The sequence below is a fragment of the Rosa chinensis genome, chromosome 5, assembly GCF_002994745.2.
Source record: "Rosa chinensis cultivar Old Blush chromosome 5, RchiOBHm-V2, whole genome shotgun sequence".
Classification (NCBI taxonomy): Eukaryota; Viridiplantae; Streptophyta; class Magnoliopsida; order Rosales; family Rosaceae; genus Rosa; species Rosa chinensis.
Window position 1 is genome coordinate 15888052 of NC_037092.1, and position 22600 is coordinate 15910651.

At 36.9% G+C, this 22600-nt stretch overlaps 3 protein-coding genes across 3 annotated transcripts; 1 reads left to right on the plus strand and 2 right to left on the minus strand.

Moving 5' to 3' along the window:
* Nucleotides 1-3887: 3887 nt before the first annotated feature.
* LOC112203268 (peroxidase 7) lies at nt 3888-6132 on the minus strand. The gene is made up of 3 exons (XM_024344258.2): nt 5796-6132; nt 4908-5250; nt 3888-4476 (listed from the first exon to the last, which is right to left on the minus strand). Exons 1-3 carry the CDS (start codon nt 6117-6119, stop codon nt 4070-4072), a joined length of 1074 nt encoding a protein of 357 aa, XP_024200026.1. The 5' UTR covers nt 6120-6132; the 3' UTR covers nt 3888-4069.
* Nucleotides 6133-11954: 5822 nt separating this feature from the next.
* Nucleotides 11955-16661, plus strand: LOC112166569 (LRR receptor-like serine/threonine-protein kinase GSO1). Its single transcript, XM_024303443.2, has 2 exons — nt 11955-15712; nt 15806-16661. The coding sequence occupies exons 1-2, from the start codon at nt 12304-12306 to the stop codon at nt 16171-16173; spliced, it is 3777 nt and encodes a 1258-aa protein (XP_024159211.1). The 5' UTR covers nt 11955-12303; the 3' UTR covers nt 16174-16661.
* Nucleotides 16662-17202: 541 nt separating this feature from the next.
* Nucleotides 17203-19517, minus strand: LOC112166570. Its single transcript, XM_024303445.2, has 3 exons — nt 19343-19517; nt 19109-19246; nt 17203-17441 (listed from the first exon to the last, which is right to left on the minus strand). The coding sequence occupies exons 1-3, from the start codon at nt 19431-19433 to the stop codon at nt 17425-17427; spliced, it is 246 nt and encodes an 81-aa protein (XP_024159213.1). The 5' UTR covers nt 19434-19517; the 3' UTR covers nt 17203-17424.
* Between the last annotated feature and the right edge of the window lie 3083 nt (nt 19518-22600).

Genomic DNA, 22600 nt, shown 5'->3' on the forward strand with positions numbered 1-22600 from the left:
AAATTGAATTCTAAAGAGAGAAAGCCATTCACCATTGGCAGCTTTGGATGCTGCTGGCTATAGCAAGCTAGGTCTGGTTTTTACCTTTACACGCAAAACAATGGTGTTTTATGGCCCTTTTTCCTCTTTTAATTTCCCCTTTAATTATGGCATATGCAGTGAAGTGATCTCTCGTCTCAAACAAAAGCCTCAATCCACAACAATTTCTGAATCATTATGTTCCTCCTCTTTGTTATCCAAAGAATGACCAGGTGCACAACTAAACAGTACGTAAATATTATCTGTATAGCATATCCATCCTCAAAACATACATATATATACAAACTTCAAGAAATAATAGTATCATCTATATATGTGTAGAAAGAAATATCAACACAGTATCTTTTGTACTAATTATTTCTTAACACAACAAAAGTATCAACGTAAAGTCGGAATATAAAATATTTGTAAAACCAATTATTTTTTCTCTTTTGACAGAGTTGTCAAAAGGCAAAAACAAAATCTATTAAGAAGAAATATCTCAAAGTTCTACATGTTTCAAGCAATTTAACTAACTTCCTCGATCAATATACTCTTATATAATATAAATCAGTATGACATATGCATGAGCTATTGTCCACCTATTCCAGAGATATCAAGAAATTTTTAGATCAAGAAAAATATTCAAACTACTGGTGCAAAGAGCTAATCATCTAGACCATTTAAGTTTAGGAATGGTATATACTTCAATTCATTTCAGCTTATTCGATCAAAAAAGAAGTTGTGGTGGTGTTGGGTGACTAGAGAAGAAAAGAACATACAATAGAATAATGATGCCATATATTCTACAAACACTTGGAAGCTGATAATAATTACTTGAAAATCATAGACATCCTTATAATGACAAAATGATTATCAGAAGGTTCTGTAGGAAATAAGAAATTAAAATAAGAAAACGAAGATCATTTATAATTAAGCTGTAGTGATCTCTTACAATACTGATCTATAAATGGCAGAAAATACAAACCACGATGAGGAGAAAATAAATCAAAAGCTGTATATATGGTTTACCCGTCCCTTAATTAATTTCTTCATATATACTTTGATAACTTTGTTTTGCTGCCTCAATACTCCTCACCTATTAGAAATGGGATTTGGACCGCTTGGAACTTCATGTTCACCGGCGTTGAACACCTTTTCTTGCCACTTGAAATTTCTCCGATGACCTCTTGATCCTCTACTTCGACCTGACTCGTGAGCAAATGAATTAACCTGCTTCTTTGATCTTCCAGTACCATGTGAGCCTCTTGTAGAATATTCCATGGCAGTTTTCTTGATAGATCCTCCAACTCCATGTCTAGATGAATGAGTAACAGATGGGATTTGGAAGCTATGCTGCTTTTTAGCCATGGTGGTGTGAAATATGAAAAAGAGAAAGAGGAAGAAGAAGACAGTAGGTAGTTTTGCATTAGCACTAGCCATGCAAAATATATCTTTATTATCACTCAACAAGCTCTAGATGATCATCATGGAACAACATCTAGCTAGGTTCTAATAGATTAAACGTATATAGACATATAGTTTTGTGGGCTAAGTCTCAGAGCTAGCTGAAGATGGAAAGAAAAGAAACGCTCTGCTATTTGAATTACCTTGTAGGGTTCTATCTCATGAAAGTTCAAATGTCTGTGTTGCAGACACAGAGGGAGCTAGAGGGAGAGAGAAGTAGGTGTCGGCCTGTAAAAATGAAAAGAGAAAAGCAAGGTGTTTGTGGAGACTGCTTTTCAAGGTCGACTTTGAGTGAATCATTAAAAATTAAACAAGTATCAAACAATACAAAAGAAGCTCCTGTACTGTACTGTTCTTTCTATATATATCAAATTCGGTTTATCATTTTCTTAGGACTTATAATTTCCATAACTAAACCAATGATTGGACTCAATGATAGTCTTGTGTATTGGATTATGTCACAAAACTCATTAAAGACGATTACTACAATGCATGATACTTTTACCTCGTATTTTTATCTTCCTTGAAACAATTACAATTTTCTCATAGTGTATTACTGTGTGTGTTTAACAGATACTGATTAACTGTTTCCTTTTTTGGGGTCAATAATCGGGCTTGGTTTGACCTTTTTGCCAGTCAGTCAGGCTTGGAATTGCAAGCCATCCTAGGCTTCCTAGCTATAAAGAGGACAAATTAAAACCCAGAGCACAAAGTATTGGGAGAATCCTTGATTTTTTTTTTTGGCGGGCCATGGGCCAATATCTCCATCCCATTGAGTTTTAAAAAGAAAAGAAAAAATTATCCAAAATTGTAGATAGCACAAGGTTTTCTTGGCCAAAATCTCATGTTCTTATTTTATCCCCAAATTTTTTTCATTGGTATATCATAAATTTTAAGCAAGTCTTTACTAATGAATCTCAAATATTTCAATATGATTTTTTTTCTATGATATTCCAAAGTCAGAAAACCGGGAAAATCATAAATAAATAAAAATTAGATGGAGATTTTTGAGATCCGAAATTTGGTAGAAATCATGTTTTCTCAACGATGCGATTATGAGATGAGAGAATTTCAATAAAAAATATGGTGTTTACAAGGTTTGGCATGTTTCTGCATGCCACGAGTGCTTCCATATATGCCACCTCCAAAGTGCTAAACCATGCCAATGCCCTATTTCTGAAAATTTTCTCATGCCATAATATTATCATTGATGAAACATGATTTTTAGAATGTGCTCCACTTGGTGGACCTCAAAAATATTGAACGGATTTTTTATAATCTTCCTAGTTTTTCAACCTTGAAAATTTGTATTAAAAAAAAAAAGTCGGGTTGAGATTTTTTCAGTCCGTCACTTGGAACAACTACTAAAAATCATGTGTTACCAATAACGAGAATATGGAAAGGATAATTTCAATAAAAAAAAAAAGTATGAATAAGGTTTGACATGTTTCAGCATGCCACAACACATCCAAATGTGTCAAATTATGTTCATAATTTAAAAAAAAAAAAAAAAATCTTAACTCACCCTACCCTTACATATGTCAGTGAGAATTGAACTCATGACCTTTACAATGTTGTCATAATCTCATAATTGAGAAAATATGATTTTCTGAACCTATTCCAAGTAAAGACACCCAAAAATCTTGAACAGAATTTTTTTTACAACTTTTAGGCATTTGGAAAGTAAAAAAAAAACTACTGCCAGAGTTTGAAAAAAATTCTACCTTTTTTTTTCATGAGATATTATAACTGTTCGATATCAACTTTTTACTCAATATTGATTAAGTTATGCCTCATTATGAATCTTCGTAAAAGTTGATATTTTTCCGGTGACAAGGGAGAATTTGACAGATATGAGATTTCTTTTTGTACTAACTCATTATTGTGATTTGTGAAAGTCCCTAACTTGCAAATATTTACTTTTCTACCATTCTAGTTTAGTTGCTTAAAAATATGCACTCAATTGGATAGAAGACTTGAAAGTTATCTTAAATCTCGAATTGGATTTATATATGGTTTAAGCACTTGGAAATGTTAATCTATTGTGATAGTAATGAATATTCAATCTTTAGGATAGCCTAAAATAGTCTTCACTGTTTGGATTTAGGAGCTTCTAAAAATTATCTCACTAATTAATTAGGAATAGATATGGAACCTACATGATTAGAGTAGGTTTTTGAAATTTTTTTTTCACGAATTTGCACTTAGTAGCTCATGCAGAGATCAATTGGAGATATTCTTTTTAAACTTAAGAACTTACGAATAGATGGAGCAAAATGGAATCAATTGGAGATGTTCTTTTTGAACTTTTGAAGTACTTAAGAATTAATATATGAAGCAAATTAAAGCGATTGATGCAGAGAAATGGAATATTGACATTATATAGCAAAGGAATTATAGTGTCAACGTGAAAGAACAATTACAAAATTCTTGTCAAGCCAGCTGTTAGCTGTCAGGTACAGTGCATGGTATAGATAAACATTCATAATACAAATATATGGTTAAGCAAAACAAGGTAAAAAGATTCAAAGAAAGGTACGGTTTACGTTTGATTCTCGATAATGATAAGTAATTAAGGTCGTAATCAATAAGAGTTGACAAAATTGCAGTTGGTTCGAATTTCGCCTTCATCTTGGCCGGTGAGGACTTGAACATTCCCCAGTTTGGCCATGGAGACTCCAAACTGGTGGTAGAAGACTGCGGGCTGGTGAGCCAAAGCAGTGACAAGTGGTGAAGTCCTTGTATCAGAATACAACAATTGATCTGTTTTGAGAAGTCCCATCTTCCTCTGCAGATTCGAGTAGTATGCAGTGTCAAAGGTTTTTGGAGTTGTAGCATCAAGGTCAACATAGTCTGATCCCCATCTGCATTTTCTTTTCAAGAAGTTCAAGTATTTTTCATCAATGGATGGATCAGAGTTCCCATATCCATCGAAGTTAAAGAGCCTGTTTTGTATGGAAGCACATGAAGACCTTCCTATGGTGTGTGCCCCTGCCAAAGAAGAAGAAATTGATTATTTATTTTGAAAACAGTCAATCAGATTGTTGATCCAGTTTAGGAAATTATTCTCTCCTCAACTACTGATGTTTTTAGTGAGATAATATTCACATACCCTTTTCATATAAAAATACTAATCACACACCTTTTTAGTTAACACATAAAAGGGTGATGAATAGTAATTTATAGCACAGAAAGGTGTATGCATGAATATCACTTACCTGTTTTTTATGTTGTCAAACCATCAACCAATTTGAATGTTTTCAAAGAAACCTTTAAATCATAGTCCACTTGATCAATCATTATTTTAGATTGAGAGTCTCGGGTGTTAAATTGTCTGATAACAGAACATGTTAGATGTCATAAATATATGTAATGTTGCTATCAATTGTAAAATGTAAAATAGTAGGAACTAGTAGGTTTACCTGAGAGAACAACCAAGTCAAGCACATTCAAGCCCTGAGATTGGAAAAACTCTACCAAAGCAGTAATGTTTTCATGACCCATTGGCACCCATTCAGCTTCCTTGGCAATTGAAACTCGCCCATCCTTCCGACCATAGGGGACCATCCAGTATGGACCGCCGACCATAACAGTGGCATCTCTTGTAGCTGCAGTCAAGATATCTGCACAAGATACTGTTTTGGGGCACTTCTTCTCGACCTCTGCTTTGATATCATCTATCACTTCAAACCCTCTCAGTGTCTTGCTGGCCAAGGCAGTCCTCTCACTTCCCTCATGGTTTAATAAGATGGAGGCATCACATCCCTGCATATATATTTCAAAACACAAAATAAGGAATGAACTAGCATTTTATAAATACCTTTGGTGACTACAAAGCATATGAAATTAGGCTGCCAACTTAAGAACAAATAGACTCGATCTCTTATATATATATATATATATATATATATATATATATATATATATATATATATATATATATATATATATATATATATATGTGAATTTCTAACTATGTGGGATTCTATTATTTAACATACACTCACTCCCGTACAACCACACACTGAGCCACATGTGAGGTTGTTTTTACATTATTGGAATTTCGAAATGTAATACAATGAATAGTTCATAGTCAACTTCTGATACCATGTATACATCTAGGCATTCAACTTAAAATCAATTGGCAACATATGAAGAGGCCCTTATATTTGATATATTTATTTGTGAAGCTTAGAATTTCTTAGATGAGGTTCTATTCTCCAAATTCGGATAGGTTAATCAATAAGTCTCTAATTGCTAAAGTAGTATAATATACCAGCAAATAGTGTGAAGCATGAAATTAATCTTACCCTGATGGCACAGTCATGGAAGTGCAACCTCATGAGACTAGCAGCTATGGTGTAGTCCTGCTTAAGCCATTGCTTCAATTTCCTATTGATAATGCCTTCAAGGTCTGGACAACTCCTGTGGTAGTGAGCAAAGGAGAGAAAATCCCCAAAAGGCAAGTTCTCTAAAATGGTCGGAACGGTTAGAGGTGTGGCACCCTTCCAGTGTTCAGGTGATTCGTTATTATCGTCGTCGTGATGATGGTGATCATCTGCTGGATATGATAAGGTTGGACTCAACTGAACAACAACGAGCAGGACAAAGAGCAAAGAAACTATGGGATTCATGATGCTTGGTATGTGATGAATGTCTATGCACAGAAGGGAAGACTACTGGTTTCTGCTTCCAATGAAGAGGTGTTGACAAGGTTTGATTTATATATTGCATGTATTGGTTAGAAGATATTGGAATATTGGAGTTGATTATTGATTAGCTGAGGACTACGTGGGAAGCACACCCAGCTAAAACGAGATGACATGCCGGCATGTTGAGCTTGAGAATTATTCCTGAAATTATTTTGTGGGCGAGGGATTTTGACTTTCACAAAATCTAATAGATTCTTCACTAGTATATTTAATTGTACGTGTTTGATCCCATGTAGGATTTATTGGTTCTATTGGGTTTTCTAACGAAAATTGTTATTTTTAAACTACAATTAAGATTGTGATCGAAACTTCAATTCACCCGGTTTGGTTTCTTAATTGAGTAAGAAAATGATCAAGGCTTGTATATGTGGACAAATTGTTTGCATGTTTCTTCTTTAATAATTGAAAGGAACTTTCAAAATTTGATAGATATTCCAAAACTCATCAACTTCTTCTAAGAGTAGTGACATATATCGAATATAGGCAAAACATTGTCATCAATTTTGAAATTTGAACTGGTTATATATTTTAAAAAATGAATATGTGATTGCACACTTGCACCTTATGTAAATTAACTCGATCATAATTAGAGATATTTTATGCATTTGATTAGGAAATTATCTGTTTTTAGTTCTGTTGATTAAGATTGTATTTGTTTGTTATTCCCAACTCTTAGATTCTTGAATCTCTATTTTCACTTCAAGGTTTGTGCTGGAAGCTGACATGCGGTGGCAGGCAGGGAATGGTGAGCCTATTAATATCTGGTGTGACAATTGGATTCAACAGCTCCCTCCTTTCGGCCAATAACCCCTTTGAAGTGCATGCTATTATTTGCATGGTTTCACATGTCTAAGGCGTATGATGCTAATAATAGCATGCATAAGTCTCGTTTAAACTAACATAATCTCCACCAAGAGTGATAGTGAGATGAGTTAATCTATGAGTCATCATTTACTTACGAAAATGTGAAATATATGTTGTCCACAATATATCCGATGTCAAAGAGTGTTAGGACTCAACAATCACACTCAACATCAACATGAACCAATGGTGTTGGAAAGCAATATCATTCTTCATTCAAGGAATGAGAAATGATAAGTGGAATTTGTCTAAAAAAACTGCATTAATCATGGAAATTTAGTTGGGCCGGCATATCGAGTAACTTGGGTCAAGAGAATATCAAAGAAATGTAAAAGAATTGGGTTAGGCAGATTGAAAGTCCCAAACCTGATCAGCCCAGAGTGCATGTTCAGGCGTAATCTGAAAACTCCAACCACCAATAGAACCTAACCTCTTTTGCTTTTGGAAGTGCTGACCTAGTAATTTAGAACAGAAAAGTTCTCAAGGATGACGAAGGTTTGCCTATATAAGAAAGAAAAAGAAGACTAAAAATTGAAGTTGGTGAAGGTGCTCTAGTTAGCTCTTTCCCAAATTGCCACAGATTATATATGCTTTTGGTCCATCAGCTCCATAATCGATCAGAGCTAGACTCAGACTCAAAGCTTCCAGAACTGTCAAACTGGGTTGTGCTAATTACCTAATGTTTGTGTTTCAATTGACCTACTCGATCATCATGTAAATCTCCACCGTTTTAACAGTTTTACTACTAATACTTACCACGTAGCCATGTCATATGAAGATATCGAAGATAATATATATATATCTCAAGATGTTGACTACTCACTGAAATGAGACAACATTAGTCAAGAACCAAAAAGGCTATTTAATTATTTCAATTCCTTCACATAATTGTGTGAATGAATAATTGTAATAATATTTTTGCAGTGAGAAATGTTGGTCGATCTCTTAGCTGTCCCTGCATCATGCAAGTTCGAACGTACCTCTCGTATATTTGTTCTATAGCTAACTATATATCCTCATCTTCAATTGACACAGAAGATTTCATATATATGTTTGACAATTTGGTCTGCCATGATGTGAACTTGATATCAAAAAAATCTGCATGTCAAACATGAAATTTCAAGTATATATTTGCAAAACAAAGAAGAATCATAATTAACTAGTTGAATTTAAAAATTCAGGTACCTTATTCACACTTAAAAAAAGATTGAATAACAGCTTAGATGATGCAGAAAATTAAATTTAGACATTATTCGTGACTCCGTGAATTTTATCCTATAGATTATATGTGAATTAGAAGTCAACAAACTGTCTGCTAAATAATTGGAAGGATATATTGTGAATGGGTGTGATGGCTTTAAGAGTTTAAGTACTCTTTTAAGTATGATCATCTCTGTCCTATTCTCTTGGACAAAGCACATACATGCATCTAAATTCTACAAAATATGTCATCATTTTTGTAATTGTCTAACTACTCATTCCTTCCTCCTATCTTTCACCACCTGGTCCTGATTCTAACTTATATATCATAGAGCATGACTTCGCTTAGTAATTAAACTAATTAAAATGACTATATATTCATACTGGAATCTCTTGGTTGCATCCAATGAAAGCTTGCTAGTTTAATTTATTAGTTAATATAGTAATTAATTGATGAAAAGTTAATATTCCTTTCTGATCTACATCTTCAAGTAATAATCTATATAGTTTTTGTAAGTATTACCTCAGCACACTATCACGGATGGTCATGAACTTGAACATTTGGTTGACAAATCAAGGAGCTAGCTAGATAGATAGCTAGTATTGCATTAATCAATATTCAATAAGCAAACAAACGATTGTGACTTCTTTGTTTATTGAAACCATGACATGCATGCAAGTAATATAAATTTTCTGAAACGAGCTCGATCATAGTTCATAGACTTTTATCAAGATCTTGAACTAACATCGATGACTAATTTGAGACAAAGAACTCTAGCCTCCTTATATATCTGTTAAACAGCGACAAGCGTGGCCCGTGGCTCACCATTATACCGATACTGTCCCAACTTAACCACCTGTTAGGTGTTGAGTTTTAATTACAAAAGGCCTCGGTACAATTGGGTGTGATTCACCCACTTATAAATTATATTTTAATTGTCACTTTTCCAATGTGGGATCTTTCCTCTCCAACACCCCCCCTCACGTGCAACCTAGCTCTAGGTCTGCACGTGAAATTAATTAACAATCCAATTCCCACATTGGAAATTGGGACACAAGTCTCATATCGGAGACTTGGCCAATATAACAATTCAAGGCCCACATCGGACACTTGGTAACAATCCAATCAGAATATTCCAACTTAACCACTCGATAGGTGTTGGGTTTTAATCACAAAAGGCCTCGGTACAATTGGGTAAGAGCCACCCACTTATAAGTGATATTTTATTTATCACTTTTCCAATGTGAGATATTTCCTCTCCAACAATATCTCCAATTGTTCATCATGATTAGAACTATGTTTGCCAGATGTACATTAGCTCCATTAACATCAAAATCTACTGAACTACAAGACAATAAGTCGATGTTGTCAAACACAGTATATATTTGATCGATGTAGACCTAAACTCGAACTTCCACATCGAATCAATGTGATACTAGGAGAGATACATGATACATTGTCGAATAAAGTATACACTATGATACTACTGAGCTAGCTAGCTAGCAGATCTTTCTAAGGGCTGGGTGGGGGTAAACTGAGGGAAAAGGTTCACATGGTTTTTCCGATCGGTAAGTCAGAGGTTCACATGGTGTTATCGACATGCAGAGGGCCGGAGGCTGAACTCTCTGCGGTGTAGGGATATGGGGGGTTATCAGTTAATTGTATAGATATATTATTACTTGGAGGTTAGGGTGGAAACAGGTACGAGTTAATTCACTACTGCTTGCTTCATTATTATTGCTAGGGTTTTCACTTCTCACCAACTTTCTATGGTGGGAAAGAAGAACTAGAATTGTGTGGTTGTTTACCAAATAAAAACAACAAAAGCCATTGTAATTTACTTGCTCATATTAACTTCTAAATACTTATATTAACTGCATGAAAGTTTTGTTATATCCATCAACTTGATTGGAGTTATATACAATGTTGAAGGACATGGCCTACTATGGAGAAGACTGGTCTATTGATGATGAAATACCTCGATGTTGAATAGAGGAGATCGACATTGTTACATAGAAAGATAATGATAAGATATTTGATTAAGCAATTAGGTGCAAGAAAAAGGAGCAAATTAAGTTAAAAGGACCCCATATAAATTATAACTACAAGACTTATGAAAATCATTAACAGCTTGTCCGTATAATTTGATGAAGTAGGTTGAAGTTAATTTGTTTGCATGCACAAATGGAGGAAGAGTATAAGAAATATAATGTGTTGATTAAGTTATAACAAAGCCTTGCATAATTGAGTGGGGGCAAAGAGAAAAGAAACATACTCTTAATTTGGAGTACCACATAGGGTTATCATGCAAACCAAGCTTATCAAAACAACTACGAATCTCCACAAAAGGACATGAGGATTTGGTAGCTCAAACCCAATAGACCATGACATAAACTATATAGTACAATTCACTTTTTCAAAGGGTATGAATATGATGCATTAAGCCTCAAGCAAAGATATTTTACTAAGAGATATTCGATTAATTTAATGGAAGGAATCACATTAGTTTTCCTACCTGGCGCATTTGTTTGAATAATGCTGCTCCTATTCCCCCTGAGGTCTATGTTTGGGGTGGAACTGGATTTCTGGGTTTTTGGCCCTTGATTTCTCTCTTTGTTCTGGTTTAATAGATTGCTCTTTCGCCAAATAAAAATGTCCTCTACTTAATTTTTTTCGTTATAGCGCCTTGTGTTGCCTCACACGCCGCCGTTAAAGGTTAAGAGTCAGAAGTTTAATAGTTTAGTACATGTTTAGTATTTAGCTCCAATTATGCACGAGTTTTTAGTCAAGAACTCAAGAGCGATTAGTTGTAATGAAATTAAAAAAAAAAAATTAGTATTTATAATTTATATGATCTATAACTGCAAAATCAATATATTAGAAAACAAGTTTATGAAGGCATCGATCTAATGAAAATAAATATCATATGAGAATAAGAATAATGAAATTTACACTCCTTATTTTACAATTCACACTCCATGTTTCTTTCTTTTTAGTATCTTACATAACATATTCTACAATCGATCTTACATAACATATTCTATTTTAATGGCGATCTAAATTATAAAGCTCAATCGAGATAGTACGGTTAACTATGTATTATGAAGCTAACAGATTCTCACTCTAAAACGTTACTCTCATATGTTTAATATGTGATTGAAAAGCATTATGCAATTAATTCAGAAGTAATTAGTTGAGTTGGGTTACGTGGGGAATGACAAGGGTTTGGGGGACTCTAGCTGTTTGACTTTGTAAAGCTTATTCATTCCAATTGTTGAACTGTTCATACATTTAAAATGGAAATCCAACCGCTCACTTTCACTGTAGGGTCTTCTTCATTTTTGAACCAACACACCCAAATTCGTAAACCCACGACAATCGTTCCTTGTCGGTCACCCAACTACTGTATCTTCTCCGTGTAAGCAGTAGCAGCAGCCCCATATCTTCTTTAACTTCACATTCAATCAACCACAAAACCCAGCTCACTCCCTCTGTATCTTTCCCCATCTCACTACTAAAATTTGTGCCTTTCTTATTCTCTGACCTTTCTTGTACCGATTCTCATTCCCATTCCCATTATTCAATGATTTAAAAATACAATTTCCTCTCTGACCCAGATTGACCTTCATCTCTATCCCTTTATTTAAGACTGCACTGTTCAGTAATGGCCTGCTCTCATTAATGTGAAATGTTTGCAGTCTACAGCTGACAAAAGTTTTGTGGCCTCATTGATATGGTTGTTCTAATCTTATCTCTTGAAATCACCAATTCTTAGGCCTCATCAAAACGCCCCAAGTTTCCAATGCATGCAATTACCAACTTTTATTTTTGTACACTCCAAGAACCATATATAGCTTCTCACAGTTCCATGCATCCTCATCTCAAAACCCAAGACCAACATTCAACCACCATTTCCACCCACCCAAGTATTTACTACCGTCTTCAATTCCCTCACCACCAAAAACCCTCAACCCTTTGATCCATTCTTTTATATGAATGAAACAGTTGCTCTGTTTTTTACTCTGTTCTGAATGAAACAGAGCAATGGCTGCAACAACAACAAAGATGTCAACTTTACCACTTTTTCTTATTCTTCTTGTCATTTCTTCTATGTTTGTGGAGGCAGAGCTCGATAGCAATACGACTCTAAAAGTGCTTTTGGAGGTGAAGAAGTCGTTTTTGGAGGACCCAATATCCGAAACAGCCTTGCATGGATGGTCTGAAAGCAACCCAAATTTCTGTACTTGGAGAGGAGTGACATGCGGGTCTGACTCGGTCGATGACTCGGTCCAAGTGGTCGGACTCAACCTTTCCGACTCGTCACTCGGCGGGTCAATATCTCCCCAACTCGGCAGTTTGAAGTACCTGCTCCACCTCGATCTCTCTTCTAACGGCCTCACTGGTCCCATCCCACCAGCCCTCTCAAACCTCTCTTCCTTGGAATCTTTGCTCCTCTTTACGAACCGACTCGGTGGACCCATCCCGAGTGAACTCGGCTCTCTCACGAGTCTCCGAGTCATGAGAATCGGTGACAATGAGCTAACCGGGTCCATTCCAGCCTCATTTGGTAACCTTGTCAACTTGGTCACCCTCGCGGTGGCGTCATGTGGTCTCAACGGTCCAATACCACCCCAACTCGGCCGGCTCGGTCAGCTGGAGAATTTAATCCTCCAGCAGAACCAACTCGAGGGTCCAATCCCGGCCGAGTTGGGGAACTGTTCTAGTCTCACTGTGTTCACGGCTGCTGAAAATAAACTCAACGGCTCGATTCCCGGGGAATTGGGTCAGCTCACCAATCTCCAGCTACTCAATTTGGTCAACAACAGCCTCTCCGGGGAGATACCGAGTCAACTCGGTGGGATGAGTCAACTCGGGTACCTGAACTTTATGGGGAACCAACTTGAGGGTGCAATACCCAAGTCCTTGGTTCAATTGGGCAATCTTCAGAATCTTGATTTGTCCATTAACAAGCTCACAGGAGGAATCCCAGAGGAACTAGGTAACATGGTTCAACTGGTTTTCTTGGTTTTGTCCAACAACAATCTCTCCGGTGTTATACCAAAGACTATATGCTCCAATGCAACTAGTTTGGAGCACTTGGTGATATCTGATTCTCAAATTTTCGGCGAAATCCCAGCTGAGCTGAGCCAGTGTCAATCCCTGAAGCAACTTGACTTGTCCAACAATTCAATCAGTGGATCAATTCCACTCGAACTGTATGGCTTGGTGGAGTTAACTGACCTCTTGCTCCACAACAACAGCTTGGTTGGTTCAATTTCTCCATATATAGGCAACCTCAGCAATCTCCAGACTCTTGTTTTGTATCACAACAATTTGCAGGGTCCTCTGCCTAAAGAGATTGGTATGCTTGGGCAGCTAGAGATTTTGTATCTCTATGATAACCAGCTTAGTGGTGAAATCCCAATTGAGATTGGGAATTGTTCGAGTTTGCAGATGATTGACTTCTTTGGGAACAAGTTCAGTGGGGAGATCCCAATCACTATTGGGAGGCTCAAAGATTTGAACTTTCTTCATATCAGGCAGAATGAGCTAGTGGGTGAGCTTCCTGCCACATTGGGCAACTGTCACCAACTAACTATCCTGGACTTGGCGGATAACCGTTTCTCTGGTGGCATTCCTATTACATTTGGGTCTCTTCAAGCAATGCAGCAGTTCATGCTATACAACAATTCACTTGAAGGTAATCTTCCTGAAACATTGGTTCATATGGCGAATTTGACTAGAGTGAATTTGTCGAAAAACAAACTGAATGGAAGCATTGCTGCATTATGTAGCTCGAATTCATTCCTTTCTTTTGATGTCACTGACAATGCCTTTGATGGTGAGATTCCTCCCCATCTGGGAAATTCAACCTCCCTTGAGAGGTTGAGATTGGGGAACAACCAATTTACGGGTCCAATCCCAGTTACATTGGGAAAAATCAGTGAACTATCACTGTTAGATGTGTCAGGGAATTCACTCACTGGACCAATCCCAGCTGAGCTTTCATCGTGCAAGAAATTGTCTCATTTTGATTTGAATGACAACCTTCTTTCTGGCATCATTCCCATGTGGCTTGGAAGTTTGCCTCAGCTAGGAGAGTTGAAGCTCTCCTCAAATCGATTCACAGGGCCACTTCCCCAAGAGTTGTTCAATTGTTCTAAACTGCTAGTGCTTTCTTTGAATGACAATTTGCTCAATGGTACCCTCCCTGCTGAGATTGGCAACCTGGGTTCTCTCAATGTCCTAAACCTCGACCACAACCAATTCTCGGGCCCAATGCCTCCAGCCATTGGTAAGCTAGGCAACCTCTATGAGCTTAGGCTCTCACAAAACAGCTTTGATGGTGACATACCCTATGAGCTTGGACAACTCCAAAATCTTCAGAGCATGTTAGACCTCAGTTCCAATAAACTGAATGGTCAGATCCCGGCATCTATTGGGACACTATCAAAACTTGAGGCGCTTAATCTATCTCACAATCAACTTAGTGGAGAAGTCCCCTCTACAATTGGTGCAATGAGTAGCTTGGGAAAGCTTAATCTCACTTACAACAATCTGGAAGGAAAATTGAGCAAGCAACTCTCACACTGGCCAGCCGAGGCCTTTGCAGGAAATTTACATCTTTGTGGGAACCCTCTTGGTAGCTGCAATGGCAGCAAGAACCAGTCAGGCCCAAATGAATTGACTGTGGTAGTCATTTCTGCATTATGTACTTTAGCTGCAATTGCCCTGCTAATATTTGGAGCTGCTTCTTTCTTAAAACACAGGCGAGAAGCGCTTAGAAAAGCCAGTGAAGTGAACTGCGTGTACTCATCGAGTTCTTCTCATGCTAAGCGGAGACTGCTATTTTCAAATGGTTCTGTCAAGCCAGATTTCAAGTGGAAAGACATCATGGATTCCACCAACAATCTAAGCAAAGAGTTTATGATCGGATCAGGAGGATCCGGAGTAGTCTACAGAGCTGAATTGTCTACCGGAGAAACTGTGGCAGTGAAGAAGATTTTGTACAAGGATGACCTTATGTCAAATAAAAGCTTCACAAGGGAGATTAAGACGCTTGGGAGGATAAGGCACAGGCATTTAGTGAAGCTAATGGGGTATTGTAGCAACAAAGGAGCAGGCTCCAATCTGTTGATCTATGAGTACATGGAAAATGGAAGCGTATGGGATTGGATACACAAAGAACAAGTTAACAGCAAGAAGAAAAGCCTTGATTGGGAAGCAAGGTTAAAGATTGCAGTTGGGTTAGCTCAAGGAGTGGAGTATCTCCACCATGACTGTGTGCCAAAGATCATTCACAGGGACATTAAATCAAGCAATGTCTTGCTAGACTCGAATATGGAGGCACATCTTGGGGATTTTGGCCTTGCCAAGACACTCAATGAGAATTTTGAGTCCAACACAGAATCAACTACATGGTTTGCTGGATCCTACGGTTACATAGCCCCAGGTACTAAACTTTTTTTTGCTTTGGATTACTGTTCCTAATTATTTTGGATTCGGAATTTGGGTGGATTCCTAACAAAACTTCATATGATTTCAGAGTATGCATATTCGCTCAAGGCAACAGAAAAGAGTGATGTCTACAGCATGGGAATTGTGCTAATGGAGCTCGTCAGCGGAAAAATGCCGACGGATGCATCTTTTGGAGCGGAGATGGACATGGTGAGATGGGTGGAGACGCATATTGAAATGCAAGATCAAATTCGTGAGGAATTGATAGACCCTGCACTGAGACCACTCTTATCCGGGGAAGAATATGCAGCATTCCAAGTACTAGAGATAGCACTGCAGTGCACAAAAACCAGCCCGGCAGAGAGGCCTTCATCACGGCAAGCCTGTGATCAGTTATTACATGTTTTCAATCATAGGATGGTGGAGTTTAATAAGATGAATGTAGATAGAGTCTGATATGAGAATAAATACACGGGTTTAGTTTTTGGCTAGCAACTATAATGCATTGTTGAAGCCATATGTAAGCAGCTGGAATAGGCTCTCTTTGAGGCAAATGTCAATGGCATCGTTTTGTAAAGAGTTTATATCTATCTATGAATCAATGGTATTGTTTTCACCATTATATTTCTGCAATTCTTTCAAATATGAATATCTTTCCATTTTGGTGCAGTATGTTCCTTCTCTACAACGCTATTATTGGCCCTCAAAGGAAATTAAATTTAAAGAAACCTGCACTCAGCAATCAAAGCCAAAGATTCAATACTATGATTCAAACTCAGTTAAAAAACAAAAACAAAAAAGTTGTAGCTGCTGCAGATCCACTGACCTAATAGCACAAAACTCCCAAAAGTGAAGGCTTGGGGAGTTGGTTACTTTTTTACCAATTCAGCTTAAAACACGCGGTCAAACTGCTTCTAAAAGCTCCAACTAAAAGGTCATCCATATTTAAGATGTATACTTTGCTGATGGATAATAAGAAATAGCACTTCACAGAGAGTGCCCTGAGCAAACCACTTCACAAACAGATGCCTGACACACCCACTTCACAAAAGAAAAGAAAAGAAAAAAAAAAACCTGTAGCAAGTGATTTGCAGATGATTTCTTCATTTTTACCTTGTATGTTCACTATATTCTGTAACACATCAATTCTCCAACAATGAATTCACAATACTGTTCGGTTCAGAAACAGATGCTTTTATGTATGTAACTGTCATATTACAACTTTAGAGGGGCAAAATCCCCTGTTAAATTATTTTTCTACATATTAATACCAAAGCTTCTCTCTTCCATGACACCATCTTAACCCTGATTTATTTACTTCTAGAACTAGTTTATATAACTTTAGCACCATCACCAAAGGTTCATATTAATACATCATGATACATAACTAAACCTCTAATAGCTACTTGAGCTTTCCACATCATACAAAGAATGATATATACTGTTGCCAAAAAACGCAGCTCTGTTTTTAAAATATAATGCAGCTAGGAGAACTAATGAATCATTCCATTTATTAATAATGCACAAGGCACTACGTTCATCTTTGCAAAATCAAAGTATAACAACACTTACGCATCTTAAAAAGGTCAGGAAAGTTTTCAACTTGCAAAAATATCAACCTTACATCGAAAGCAAAAAAGTGCCTACAGCTTGAAGGTCCAAAGGTATCTCCGGACTGGAACATGCCACAACAAACTCAGATGCAAGCTATTCATCATCTTCATCTGCAAATCAGAATAAGAATTTAGAGGAACCATATGAAAGTTATATTTACAGATACTAAATCAGAAGAAAAGAAATGTAGCTTCATTTTCATTTGCTCAATTTATTAGAAAAGAAAAGGAAAAAGTAGCAGGAGCACTGCTATTGCTTAAGAGTACAATTTTACACACACAACCAAAAAAATAAACCATAAAACTTCCAAAGCAATTAGAATGCTAGTATAATATAATTAACAAATTTGTTTGCTCCTGCTAAGATTTCCTAGAGCAACTGACCTGACGAAGTTTCTACAAGTTTGGAAACATAAGGATTTGAAAGTAAAGAGGACTTTGGGCTAAAACTGTAAATAAAAGAATGAATGAAGGAACGATGGACCGGAATCTGATAAATGGACAGAATGGAAGAGCATGGAGAGCAAAATTCACATCATTTCATGGGTACAGGTTTTAGGATTAGCTTGTACAAGCAATACCGAATGATCAGTACACTCTCACAAACTTTTATCTTGCCCCTAATGATTCACCGGGAAAATTGCACGAACAAATATGCTTGTGATTCTTCATGGTTTTGTCATTAAAGGGGGGCAGTCTGATAAGCAGGTGAAAGTGGGAAAATGATGCATGGACAAGATTGCAGACCTATTATCACAATACAGGCAATGAAAAGAAAAAAAAAACTTACCAATTAAAGAGAAAAAATATACCAGAAAGCGACCAAAGAAATTAAGTTTGCAACCTAATTAGAGTTTACGAAACAAAAAACAATCTCCAAATACAAAGCATCTCATAGCCCTAAGATCCTAGCATCATATACATTTTTTTTAACCTTCACCTTTCAAGAATATTATGAGTTGCATAATGAACTACATAGCCAGAAGAAAACAAAATACGGGGATTCCTGGTTAGAAATATCAAGATAGTCTGCTGAATTCACATTTCTTTGAAAGACCTACATTTATAGGGTGCAACCCACCTTGAGCTAGAGAGAAACAACACATTATGACTTACAAATTCACACCTTATATCCTTTTGCAAATATAAAATGTCATACTTTGTCCCTGACAAGGTTCAAACCTCAAACCTCACATATAGCAGTAACCACCTAAAAACCACAAACTTTCATTCATCTCCCTCCATATCCCTAAGATCCTAGCACACACAATCTTTTAATCATCTTATTGTCAGATAATAACTTAGATGGTTATATTAAAAGGAAGAACCAAAATACTGAGGTTTCCTGGTTAGAAACATCGACATGGCCCGCTCAATTCACATTTTCTAGAAAGGATGAGGTGCAACCCACCTTGAGCTAGAGAGACACACTGCATATGTCTCGCAAATCCTCACCCTACTATCCATTCGCACATACAACAAGTTCTAGCTTCGCCTCTCAAAATGTTCAAACCACACATAATAACCACAACACTCTTAAAAACCAAAACTTTCATCCATTTCTCTCCATAACCCTCCACCATTAACACCAAGAGCATATCAACTACCATAGAAATTGGTTCTTAAGGTGTTTTCCAAATTCCCCAAATCCTCACAAAACAAAACGAGCTTAACAATCAAGACCGAAACTTTATCAATTGGGTTTCACAATTACAACCACGAACAATCAAAATTGAACTAAATTGTCAAAATTTGAAATCAGGGTTGAAGAAAAATACCAAAATAGCGGCGCTCGTTGGCGGCCTTGGCCTTGTCGAGCATCTTATCAAGGTCCTCCTTGAGCTTGTCGTCCCATTTGACGAGCTGGTTTACGAACAGTGCACCCAAACCCATGCCCAGCACGTGCTCCCATGGATCTGAATCGGATCATGCAGACATTGGGGGATTAGGGTTTTGATGAGAGTCAATAAGAAATGAGTTGAAAGAAGAAAAAGAAGAAGAAGAGAGGTTACGGCGCATGTAAGGGAGCTTGCGGAGGGCGTTGGAGTACATCTGGGTGCCCAGTCCAAATAGGGCTCCGATCGCCGTCGTGCTTATCGGCATCTTCTTCGCAGTTTTAGTCCCACTGTGCCCTCACTCTGTACGAAGCTCAAATATATGAACACGGAAAGAGTAGAAGTGAAAACTGAAATATATGAAGGCCAATTTCCGTAGAAATGAAGTTACAAGGCAAAAGGTAATTTGGTTACTAGTATTTTCTTTTTGTTTCGAACTTGTCGAACTCACTCACGACCTCCTATTTACTCAGTGTTTTTTTGTATGGTGGCATAAGTTTTTTATTCATAAGTGGAAGATCATGAGCTCGATTCGTGAAAAAAAATAATTGTTGTCATTATGAGTTGTTAATGTGATTAAAAAAAATAAAAGTTTACAATTTGGTTAAAGTACGATGCGTTTTGGAAGTTTGGCAAACATATTTAATTATTTATAGTAAATGAATATTTAACTATACTTTTCTATTACTAACAAAGTGATGTGTTTATGGATCGGGAAACGACTAGCTCCATTTTTGGCGAAGCCTGATACCAAAACTCTAGTTTCGTGAAGTAGGGCGTCAGCGACCCGACGGGTTCTCTGACTACTACAAGGCGCCTTCAGCTTCTGTTCTTGCAGGCGAGCGAAGTAGGAGTGCGGCTCAACTGTGTCCCCTTAGGCCATGTTTGTTTCCCGGAAAGTGGGCATTGGGAAAGGAAATAACTTTCCTGTGTTTGGGACAGCCAAGGAAGGGAAATACTTTCCCAAAGGAAAGGAAAAAGTAGAGGAAATTGGTTCCCCCCCCCCCCCTCCGGAAACACTTTCCCAAAGGAAATGAAAGTGATTCCTTTCCTTTCCACCAACCAAACATGGCCTTAATGTGGCAGAGGTGTTTTATCGAGCAGTGGTTTGGGTTTGGTGTCAACATCAGGTTCTTGGATTGGATTGACGTGTTAGTATCGGACGGTGATCTCCATTGCGTGAGAGGTGCTTCGCTCCTTTGAGGTTGACTTTGGGCGACGCTGTTCTGATGAGCGTGGAAGACACTTGTACTGTTGGTGCATGGGATGGCTGTCACAGTTTCTAGCTAGGGAGGCCACCGGATTGAGTTGGTGGTAACGGGGGGCTCCGGCGAACTTACTGGAGGTCTCGCTCTTGCTGGTTTAGGTTGCAGAGGTGAGGGTTATGGGTTGGGCCTTTGGGCTTCATCCCACCTCTCCTTTCCTCTTTGGCTTGAGTTAGGCCTCTTGGGGTTCTATAGTGGACTGGCCAATGGTAGCCTTACACTGCCCTAATTCTTGACTGTTTCTGCATTGACTTGTGGAAAGGTACACCAAGAGGGCCATTAGGCCTCAAGTTAGTGAAGACAGGTGCTTAGGGTTAGGGGTGTGTAGGAGTGTAGTTTCTTAGATTTTCCTTTTAGACTTCAGTTTTTTGCATTTTCTCTTTAGATTTTGGTTTGAATAATTAAGCTCTTGCTTGACCTAGTACGATAGCATGATTTTTATCAATGGAATTATCTTCTGTTCCCCTAAAAAAAAAAAAAAAACTAAATTTTTTTCTTATAAAAGAATCAAAATTAAGCAACCTTTATACTTTCTATGAAATCAGAAGTTAAATTATATTCCGTAGCTTGGATTGTAGTTTTTGTATATACCTTTACTGACATGTAGCACATAATTTGACATTAAGCTAGGTACTCACTCTGCATTTTCAAGCGCGAATTTTTCTTCTTCTTCTTTTAAGTCAGAAAATATAAAAGCTCAAAAACTGCTCTATACAAAACTACCAAATCTTCAATTTCACTATTTGCAAGCTTAACTTGACCACTGGTGCCAAATCATGTCTCAACTTTGACACCATAGCTATTGCCTTGTCATACAATCGATGTTATACTATACTTTCAAATCTTTAATGTTTCACCACGAACCCTGTCATATACAAAGTATATAAATCATTGATAATCTAGATTGCCTACTACCGCAATTTTCTGTTGCTACTATAATCTTTAATGTTACACATTAGTTTCTCCCAATATCTTAATTCTCTGTTTGTCTTCCTAGTATATTGGACTGTATGATGTATTCAATAAATCAGAGTTCTTACTTCACCCCAGTTCTCATGCAAAATATTTGCCAATATAGTCATCTTATTGTTACCTACATAGGTCCTCATAAATATCTCACACCATCACATCATGATGCGTTTAGTATGACAACCAAAAATTTATGCTCGTAGTTTAGATCATCTGTAAAGACTTTACAAAGATCATGCCCGTACAATGCATATGCATATTAGCGATGTTAAAATGAAAATTATAACTGGATGGATCATCCCATATATATGTTCCCAATAGCTAGATTCCTTGATCTGAAACTACCGGAATGGTTTAGTATCAACCAACTTATGCACGTAACCATAAACCAATTCACACTAATGACAAATTAATTTTCTGTTTCAATTAGTAAATTACATTTACAAATTTTTATTTGTATTTGAAAATGATTTAAATTCATGCAATCATTAAATTTTAATGTGCTTTATTGATACACCTCATACGTTTTTCCAATATTAATGTTGCCGAATGCCGACTATTCTTTTTATGTGAGTATTATCTCATCGACTCAATATTAACACTCCAAATTCTGAATGGCCTCCCATTTAATCATGAACTTTGAGAGAAAGCCTTAAAATTCCGGTTTTACTCATGAGTGGTCAATATATGTGAATGGTCAAATCAACACTTTAAACAATTACATGGTAAAAATAATTTTTGTCAATTTATATTCTATGTACTGGATTGCATTGGTCATGCAATTAAAAATGTTCTAGCAAAAGCCAAACATAAAGGGTAATAAATAAATAAAATGTGAAAGACAATAGGTAAGAATTGGAGGGAGCTTTGAACCCCAAATTGGCATGTAATTTGGGTCTAAACAAAATTCAAAGGTGTCTTTGAAACTCAATTAAGTAAAACCATTGACTAAAGTCTAAAACCAAACCGCACGAGGAAGTCAAAATGGTATGCAGTGAATCATTACAACTAATTAAGATACCCAAAAGACAAAAATAGATTAAAAAACCGAATCTAGAGCATTCTGAAATAGATTCTATACTCATGGTAAAGTATTATTGTTAGTTTTTCAATTTTTAGTCTTGTATTGCAAATCTTACACAGCCGCGTTTATGGTATGAGATTGAAAAATTTAGTAAGAGTTTCAGAACAGAAAGTTTGG